The sequence below is a fragment of the Silurus meridionalis genome, chromosome 6, assembly GCF_014805685.1.
Source record: "Silurus meridionalis isolate SWU-2019-XX chromosome 6, ASM1480568v1, whole genome shotgun sequence".
In the NCBI taxonomy this organism is placed as follows: domain Eukaryota; kingdom Metazoa; phylum Chordata; class Actinopteri; order Siluriformes; family Siluridae; genus Silurus; species Silurus meridionalis.
In genome coordinates, this window is record NC_060889.1 from 15,487,603 (window position 1) to 15,497,866 (window position 10,264).

Sequence of the window (10,264 nt, forward strand, 5' to 3'; positions counted from 1 at the left end):
ACTTCGTTTTGTTTGGTGGTTTGCTCGCGCGTGTAGGCGGGCGACATTAAACGACTAAGGACGAGCCTCCCACGGGTTTGCCTCGGTTATAAATCGGTTCATTTAAAGACATTGCGCCTCGGAAGGGTTGCGCAGGGTGAAAAGATGGCTGCTGAGAGAAAGAGATTGATCTTGGCGGTGAGAGCATGCCGCCTCATTAACTTCGAGTCAGAGGCGCGAGCGCAGCTGATTAGTCTCCCGCGTCAGCACACGCACGAGCCCGCCAACGCGGTGAAATGGCGAGGGTGGTATAATGGCAGTAGAAGGCTCCACAAACAGATGGCTGTTCATTCTCTGGAGTTTTAAAGACCGTTATGTGAACAAATGACAGGCTCTATGTAAAGTCCCCCCGTCCCCCCAATTGTCCAAGCGGTGTGATAAATCTTCCCCGACAAACATACAACACTGTCCCCCATTTCCTGTGCCCACCTGGACATTTATCATGTAGTTATTAGTCAATCATTTGGAAGCAGCTCCATGCAAACACTCATGCAGGTGCAGGTCACTTTGATCATATGGTTGTTGGTACCAAAAGTGATGGCATATCGAGTATTTCAGAAACTGATGATCTCTTGGGATTTCGAGATGAATAATGAGAATGGCAACAGCTCACCTGGCACCAGTAACCATGGCACAGTTGATGATAATTCTCATTGTATATTAATCAACACAATAAAATGTAACAATAGAAACTAAAGAAGTTCTTGACATTCTGGGTCTTTATACTGACAATATAAAAACAACTATAGTGCAATTCATAAACACACCCTTTTTTTGTAAGCAAATCAAACACTTCACATGAGCTTAACCCTCTTACTAATTTTCACAAATATCTTACATCATTGATGTTTGCCACATAATTTCGACCCTGTGTGGCTAAATCACAGTCAAAATTACTTAAAGACGTTTTGCTACTTATCAACTTCTCATCCATCAACAACTTAAAGAGTGACTTATTGATTTGTACTGTTTTAGCGATGGCTGTCAATGTGGCTACATAGTGGGCATGTACTGCTTGAACAGGCCTTGCCACTCCAATTTCTACTACTACTGTGTAAATAACACCACAGATGCATTTTATGCAGACTTTGTGCAACTACTTTGTGTTGTGGTTGTGTATATTTATCGCAAATTTCCAGAATTTTAGAAAGTAGCTTATTGATTTGCTATGAAGTAAATACCATAATGCTCCAATGTGACCATTTAGTTATTTTACAAATCCAATTTCTTACTATATATAAAATATGGTTGAAGTGAAAACTCAACACTTTTTTCATTTCAATTATCACAAAGACATCTAATTTAACAGGATATTGACACTTCAAGTTTAAACAACACAAGGATACATTTATGATTGAAAGAATAATACAATTCTGTCAAAGGGCTCTCAAACATAAAACCACTAAATGGCAGAGCATACTGGGCTAGACTAAACTTCTGCACTGGAGCTGAGCCTATCGCCTCCGGTCAGAAACACTAAATCAATACTGCTATGTGAGCTAGCAAAACCAGGCAATGGCTTCACAACCAGTGTAATGCCATTTGTCACGCTTGGGTCCCTTTTCCAAATAAGACGATTTAACGTGAAAAAGCAGCGCTTGAAATATTGACTTAAATGCCAATTTGTACCACATTCGCATTCATCACAGTGGCTACAAACTGGAAAGAATAGAAATAAATAAATCAATTACCAGGTTATATTCTGACAGGCCTGCATTTATGTCTTGGAGCTACTTCTGTTCATTTTCTATCCAGCAAATAAAATATAATGCGTGTTCGAGTGCAAATGTAAGAAAAAAGAGAGAGAGAATGAGAGAGAGATATAGAGAGAGCGAAAGAGAAATAGAGAGAGAGAGAGAGAGAGAGAGAGAGAGAGAGAGAGAGAGAGAGAGAGAGGGATGAGTCACCGTGTGTGTGTAGGAATTTCACTAGTGCTAAGCGGGTGTCAATAACCTATAATATATTAGAACCTATACATCATTGGCAACAGCTCTTTTTCCTGCAGTAACATATGGAATACCGGCGTATAATTATATGAGTTAAAGTTTTCCTGTAAGTTACAGGTGCACACAAATCTCTACTAACGTGCATGCATTACTAAATATTACGTGGACAATTAATAGGCAACACCATACAACGAAGAGATCGAAATATTATTAGCATCAAAATACTGTTCTTGGATTGTTGTGTCTGGTTTGTTTTTCATTTCTCAATAGCAATTTTAGAAAGTGGCCCAATTTAAACATTTCCTTAAGTGACCGCATGCTTAATATTTTGGAACGTAGATTGATTGCTGTCCCATTTCAAACATATGACAGAAGTGATAGGATTTGCAGTAAAAACCTGCAAGTGCGTCCATTATAGCCTGCAAATAAATACTATGTCAATAACAAAAAAAAGTGGCAATCGGTTCAATGACGCTACACGCGCTACAGAACTGATGTGAAGCGAAACATCCTCAGGGTTGTAGAGAGATTCAACAGATTAGATTTACTCCTACGAGTAACAGTAAACCTTCACAGACATTTGCTGTAGCAGTATTCTTCTGTCCAGCAGTAACAAATAGTCAACACTAATTGATCGTCGTGCCCTTGATTTCTTCCTTTCCAAACTCTGTTAAGCTCCATTTGCTCACTCTCTTTATTAAGTGGGCTTTATTGCTCGACAACTAAGCATTGGGGCGAAATAAATGTGTTACATTTAGGGGTAAAAAAATAATATATCGTAGACTGCAACGGCTCCTTCCGAGAGGGACTGGCCCCTCTTCTCCAGTAGTAGTGTTATCTCTAGACCACCCTCCGGCAGGAAAATGCTTTATTTCATTCATTTCGCTTCCTTTCATTCATCAGGGCACTGCAGCATAGCGAGCGCCCGGGCTTAGAGCCACACCGAAATTCTTATCAATGGACTGCTGACGTCAATGAACAGCGGTGACGCGCGGTCACGTGGGATCGAGGGGGCCGAAATATAAACATGAGGAGCTGCCCGTGGTTCTGAAAATATCTACAGCGCCGTCACGAAGACGCGAAAGCTAAGGCGTGACCACACGGGTCTTATGCCGTTTCATTCAGCAAGTTTAATATAAGCTATACATTTATTTGCTTTAAAAAAGAAAGCATATGTATTAGAAAAGAGAGAGAAGACAGCGTCCAATCGCGAAGTTCGGAGAACAAAGAGCAAAAGTGCGTCGGACCACGTCACGCCTGGGATCCCGGTAAGTCCTCATTTTGATGCAATACCTTTAAAGCAAAGTAGCGGAAGCCACCCTATTCTGTACTGCGGTGAAAGTAGACTTTCGTATTTTTTATACGGTTTAAAACGAATCCGTTTAATACACTGTCAAAGTAATGGGAATGTCAGTAATATTAACGAAACCTAAAATAAATTCTGTTCCGTACCAAAAAAAAAAGAAAAGAAATCCAAAATTATAATTCATAACACAAACAAACAAAAAACAACATAAATCATCTGTTTTAAATGACAGATGATTTATGCCGTTTTAATATGGAACTTGGGTGGAGTCGGAACTGATGCATCATCATCATCATCATCATCATCATCATCATGTTAATTTTAATAGAGCTCAGATGTGCCAGTAAATTACGCCATTACTGATTGCTGATGCATATCATGATAACAGCTGTGGGAATTATGCTGATCAATAACATGCTCAAAATACCAACTATCAATCCCTCACTTTATTACATTATATTTCCCATCAATGTAGCACATTGTCTTAGTTGTCCTATCCTGAGTTTCATTTATATATGTTTGGCAAAAACAGACACGGAATAGCAAAAATGTTATTAGTTAGCTCTCTTTGAATATATTTGAGTCTCATATTTCTGAGGGTTTTCAACTAAAGTCATTAACTTTATATGCTTTATGAAAAAAAGACAACGTTCAGTTTTTAACCGTGGATTTACCATTACAGTTAGTAAATGGTAATATGAACTGACAACTGATAAATGTGTTCATCTTATATTTCTAGAATACTGCGCCAGGGCTTTCCCCAATCTTTAAAATAGACCGTCTTAGCGTTGATGATTACGTGAATAGACGGTGTCTTAAAGGCGGCTTATGTGCATTAGCACCTCTGGAGTATATAAGATTTGAAGCAATGATTAGTGGCAGAAGCAGATGATACTTTCAAGCAATGTTTATTCAAGTTCAAAGCATTATTCGGGGCCGCAAACACAATATTAAGAGTAGACATAAGAGTGCTTTAATCTGCAAACGCCAAAAAAAAAAAAAACTGTAAAAATGTGAGCTTCTGTTTCTTTGGTTTTAAAATTATTCAAGCTATTAACAAATGCTTATTCTCTGCCACTGATGTTTGTCAAAATTTGTACTTTTTAAGCCTTTTAGTTTACCGGCATTTTACTGATTATTCATTAAATTTACTGTAAAGAGATGAAATAATATTAGATTTTAAAAATGATCACACGTCTACGTCCATTGTTTACCTCGATAACCAATCAGCCCCCATGCTCTATTATGTGCGGGCGGTCACTTGCGCAAAGTGCCTCCTAACGCATCTACTTAATTTTTTTGAATATTGTTGAATATTCACGACAATCCGTAGACATTGATTTAAAATTTCAACATGATGTCAGTTTGTTGATGTTGAAAATCTGTTGCTATGATCTATAGACACAAATCCATAAGGAACGATAATTTTCAAAAAATGTGGGTAGTGACTACACAAAAAAAGCTGATTTTTAAATAACAAAACCTGAATTGATTTTGTTTGTTTTTGTCTGCGTGTGTGTTCTTGTGTAAGAGAGAGAGAGAGAGAGAGAGAGAGAGAGAGAGAGAGAGAGAGAAAAAAAGAGAGAGAGAGAGAGATAGAGAGAGAGAGAGAGATAGAGAGAGAGAGAGAAAGAAAGAAAGAAAGAAAGAAAGAAAGAAAGAAAGAAAGAAAGAAAGAAAGAAAGAAAAGAGTGAAAGGGAGCGAATAATATAAAGCATTATGAAAAAAAATATATTAGGATTATCACGATATGGGACCGAACTAAAAAAGATCAAATGATTATGGTTTTGTCTATTTTTACATTGTGTTATCAGAATAATTAGTGGTTGTAATTTGTTACCTATCATCAAATAAAGACCTGTCATGTTTAAAAAGGAAAATAGTATGCTGCATAGCCTATGGTTAATATTTTTTTCTTCCTATCTATGTTAGGTGCATCACCTTTTTCCTCACTCCTAATCTGCATGGTCATGATTCGCTGCCAACAAGTCTCTAGAGCTCCAGTTGTGCTTCTATTCTTCCTCTTCAGTCTTACATTTGAGCCTACAAGCAGCCTCCCTGTGATTGAACATAAAGTGGGCAATCAATATGAACCCTCCTCTCCTAAACCTGCAGAGGCACAGACCGATACTGGAGATGTTCTTCCAGGGATACAGAATGAAGGGGAGGATGAGCTTTTCAAAGATGTTGACCCAAAAACCCTAGCAGCAGTCCTCTTAGAAGCCCTAAACAAGCCCCAGGAGGAAATTGGTAAACAAGAGGTGGTTGGGGGTAAGAAGAACAAGGCAGAGGAGGACAGTAAGACCCAGAGTTTGGATAGAGAGAGAAATGAAGAGGAGGACCTGGAAATGGTGCGAGCAGCTGTCGAGACAAGGAATAGAGAAGAAAGAGAAAGGGAACTGGATGAGGAGAGGAAGAGGGAGGAGGAGGAAGAAGAACGCCTCACAGAAAAGGTAACCAGTCACACAACCAGTCTAACAGTGCCTGTAAAGGAACATCAAGCAGTTGAAAAGGAGATGGCAAGCAAAGAAGAGCAGCACGAAGCAGAGGAAGCCACTGAGGGAGAAAAAGATGAGCAACTGAGTCCAGAGGAGCTGAAGAGTCTAGAAACCATGTTAGAAGAATTTCAGAGCTACAGTACAGCCATGAAAAGAGAACATGATTCAGTATCCTACCAAAGAGAGAGTCGTGGTGATTACTTTGACTATCTGGATCGTAATGGCCTCATGAACAATGCGATCAAGCCCAAACCTAAGGGTTATGACTTGGCTCTGTCTAAGAAAAAACTTAAGTGGCAGGAAGAGCAGGAAAGGAATAAGAATCGCCCACTGTATAAGGGAGGTAATTTCATGGATGATTTTAATAATAATATTGAAGACCAAAAAGAGGAAAATGGAGAGGATGAAGAGGAACTGTTAAGTCCAGAAGAGGAAGAAGCTAGGGCTAAAGCCGAACAGGAAGAAGTGCGCAGACAGGCAGCTGAGGCCCAGAGAGCCAAGGCAGAGGAAGAGAAGCTTGCAGATATTGCATCAGACATGATCTTGCAATACATGGTCAAGCAAGATGGGAAGAAATACCGAAACAATAATGCTGCAGAAGACAAACGCTCAGAGGAAGATGGTGCCAATAATGATGATGATGATGATATTGATCCACAAACTATTGACAAGTTGATAGAGATCTCCAGTAAGCTGCACTTGCCTGCTGATGATGTGGTAGATATAATCAGTGATGTGGAAAAGAAGAAAAAAAAAGATGCCCCTTTAAGCCTGCAATGGCAACGACCTCTTGTATCTCCTTCTGCACCTGATGTCCCATCTACAGTTTTAAGAACATCACCACCCTCAAAACCACCAAGGCCTAATACTAATTTGCTAAAATCATGGTTTAAGGACAGGGCCTCTATTAAGCCCAGTCAGCAAGATTTTTGGATCAACAACAAGCAACAGTGGCCTTTTTGGACATACCCCTCCTACCGGCGTTATCAAAAGCCCTACAGTAATTATTACACAATCTATTTCCCACCTCCTAGGCCTAAACCACGTTACTATGCCAGCCCTTCCTACTCCCTTAATGAAATACTGGGAAATTCACTAGACTATGAGTTTGACTACCCTCTCAAACAAAGGTCTCGTCCCTGGAAACCAAGTCGTCCAAGGTCTCCTCTGGCCTTCCGGAGAAACCTCTATTTCCCTAACTACATTGTCCCTCATCCTCGGACTTTCAAAGCTGTACCTATGCCCAAACCTCGTTCACCCCTGCGTCATCGCCCTGCTTTCTATTATCCGCCCACAGCTTCTGTAGTTGCCCCACAGGATGGCTTTTACAGCCAGTTGGAGCAGCCAGAGCCAGATAGCAATGAGAAGCTAGGGAACTTTATCGAGAAGGTTTTCCTGAAACATCCCAGAATGTTTCAGTGAAGATGTAGATAAAGAGAAAGAAAATAGAAAATGTAGGTGAGCAAGAAGAGTATAACTGTGAGACTGTTTTTTGCCATACCACCATATTTTCTTTTTAATTTCAGAAATAAGTTTATCCAGTTCGATCTCCCTGTCCTTCACACTTTTTTTCTTAAAAATGCCTGAAGACTGGTGACTGTTGCCATTTTCAATGGTGTTTCTCTGTTCCTCATCTATTCCCATCCTCCCCTACATGTACTTATAGACAGTGGAAATGAGGTGAAGAAAGGGTGATTTTTCTAAATTATTTGGGGTACACACATGACTTAAACACCCAACAACAGTCCTAAAATATGTATACACTTCCAGAAGGCCTTTCAAAAAACAAAGGAAGACAAAAATACAATGGGACATGTTTTATAAGCCTTATATTTGATTATTGCTTATCATTTGTGCCATTTAGGAGCCTTTTAATCCATGTAGTCATTTTCTCTAATCATGAAAAAAAATATAAAAAATATTTAAATTAAAAACCTTTAAAGAATGCATGCGTAAACACATTTAATCCATGGAACTCAGTCATGATGAAAGTGCCATATTCTTTAGAAATGTTTAGTTTATTAATTCAACAAATGTCTGAAATGTACACAGTAGTATTCTGACACACTTAGTCCTGTACATAGAATTGTCTTTAGACTGACATTTAATTTTATTTTTAAAGGGTTTTTAACATTGTTTTTCTACACAGATCATTGATAGCTGGTGCAATGAATGCTCATACATTCCAAATATTTATTGAAACAAACAAAAAAAAGCTTTTTTCATATCAGCTGTTTTGACAACAGTTATTAATTGCCTTATTTCCCTCTCAAGACTAGCAGCATTTTTGTCATTGATGGAATGGCAGACATTTGAAGAAAAATGAATATTAACTTCAACTCTCTATGTATTTAATGGTATAATGAGATTCATATTTATGAGGTGTCAATGCAACAACAAAACACCATGCACATTCCAAATTACCTAGTTCTCACTTTGCGTTTCTACATTTAAAAAAAAGCATTGACAATCTTTTAACTGAAATCACTCCTAATTCCCGAAATGTCCCTTGAAACCGATGATGAACAGTTACCTTTACACAAAATGTTAGTATATGGTACCAAAAAATTTTATAAAGTCAGAATAATTAGTGCAGAACAAAGTGGATAGAGCACATAGAGTGCATGAACACATAGAGGCATGTTAAACTATGCTTTAGTGATATTAAAGGAACTGTGAACAATTTTTCGCCACACATAACTTCAAAAAGAAGTCAAACCAAAAAACTGTTAAACAGATGAACATAGTAAAATGTTCACAATGTAAGTACCCACACTGTGTGATACCTTAAGAATTGTAAGACAATGATATGAAAAGATAAGTAAAGGGGGAGGTGCTTGACATTCTAATTAATTTAAGCAAGCTGTGGATAGATAAATGAACGTAGAGGAACAAGTGTCTGCACGTTTATGTGAACTTGCATCTAAAATGTGTTTTTCCTCCTTAAAGACATTAAAGCATTAAAAAAAGAATAAAAATACAAAAGACAAATGTTTAGCATACCAGAGGTTAAAAAAACTGTCAAGTCTTGTATACGGAAAATCAGCTGTTTGCCAGTTCTAGATGTATCTTGTATGTACCTTAATAAACATGCGTTTGCTGGATGTAAATAATCGCATGTTGATGACTAGTTTTGCTACACAGAGATAATTCAATAAAATTTACTATTTTTTAATAATATTGGGTTTTTAATTGTGTCTGGAGGAACATGTGAGTCTGAGATCTAATTTGTTTTAGATCTGTCACCATCCACACATTTTACCAACTACAGTTTTGTTGACCACAGGAAAGAAAAAATATGCTATGTAACATTGCAGACAATATGTGAGCTTTTTAGGTTTTTTTTAAACATCTTGAAGAACTAACCAAAGATCATCTGTGGATGTAATCCAAGACCGATTACATTATTTTGAGATCTGGGCTATATGGGGACACTTCCAGAACTCCTTGTTCTTCTTTATGATGAAAATGGTCCCTAATGATATTGGCTGTATGTTTGGGGTCCTTGTCCTGCTACAGAATAAATTTAGGGCCAATCAGATGATCCCCTGAAGGAACTGCATGATGGGTAAGTATCCGCCTGCATTTATCAGCATTGAGGATGCCTTTAATCCTGACCGAATCTCCAAATTCATTTGCAGAAATGCAGCACCAAATTTGCAAGGAACCTCCACCATGCTTCACTGTTGCCTGCAGCCAAAAATTTCAGAGCACCTGCTGCCATTTTTTTTGCACCCCAGATCCTGGGTTTTCAGACAAGTCTCTTAGCCTTGTTTCCATGTTGAAGGTATTGCTTTTTGCCTGCAATTCTTCCATGAAGTCCACTTCTGACCAAACATATCTGGAGAGTTGGTGGGTGTACCTGGGGCCCACTGATTTCCAACAGTTCTTTGCTATGGTACTGCTGGATGACATCTGATGCTTCAGGAAAATGATTTTCAACATTGCCAACATTGCCTGTTTCTTGTGCTTCTTCAAAATAGCTTAAACATCACATCTTAAAACCCCAGTTTAGTATTCTTTGCCTGGGAGAGACCTTCCTTATTAAGTATAGATACCTTATGTCTTGTTATTGTGCTCAGTCTTGCCATGGTGTATAACCGGTGGAATAAAAGTCACAGAATTTTTCATCCAGGTTTAAGCCTTCTACAGCTTAAACTTCTACAGTTTCCATTTTAGTTAATGACTGTTTCAACTTATGTATTAAATTGATGCTCATTTGCAGATGCTTGGTATAACTGGTTAATCATTCACCCAACTTTAATCCTCCAAAATGACTGATTTTGTGCAAATGTACACATTATTAGTCAAACTTTTGGACATAATTTCTCTATCAGTGTTTTTTAAGTTACCTGAAATGATTTTTCAACAGTCTTAAGAAGTTTTCAGAGGTGTTCAATGGTTGTTGGCTGTTTATCCTTCACTTTCCAGTCTAACTCATCCCAAATCATCTCAACTGGATTTAGATCGGGTG

General features: G+C 38.3%; 1 protein-coding gene across 1 annotated transcript; it reads left to right on the forward strand.

Moving 5' to 3' along the window:
* Positions 1 to 2,900: 2,900 nt before the first annotated feature.
* On the forward strand, positions 2,901 to 8,972 carry vgf (VGF nerve growth factor inducible). Its single transcript, XM_046851155.1, has 2 exons — positions 2,901 to 3,253; positions 5,225 to 8,972. Exon 2 carries the CDS (start codon positions 5,257 to 5,259, stop codon positions 7,210 to 7,212), a length of 1,956 nt encoding a protein of 651 aa, XP_046707111.1. The 5' UTR covers positions 2,901 to 3,253; positions 5,225 to 5,256; the 3' UTR covers positions 7,213 to 8,972.
* The last annotated feature ends 1,292 nt before the right edge of the window (positions 8,973 to 10,264 follow it).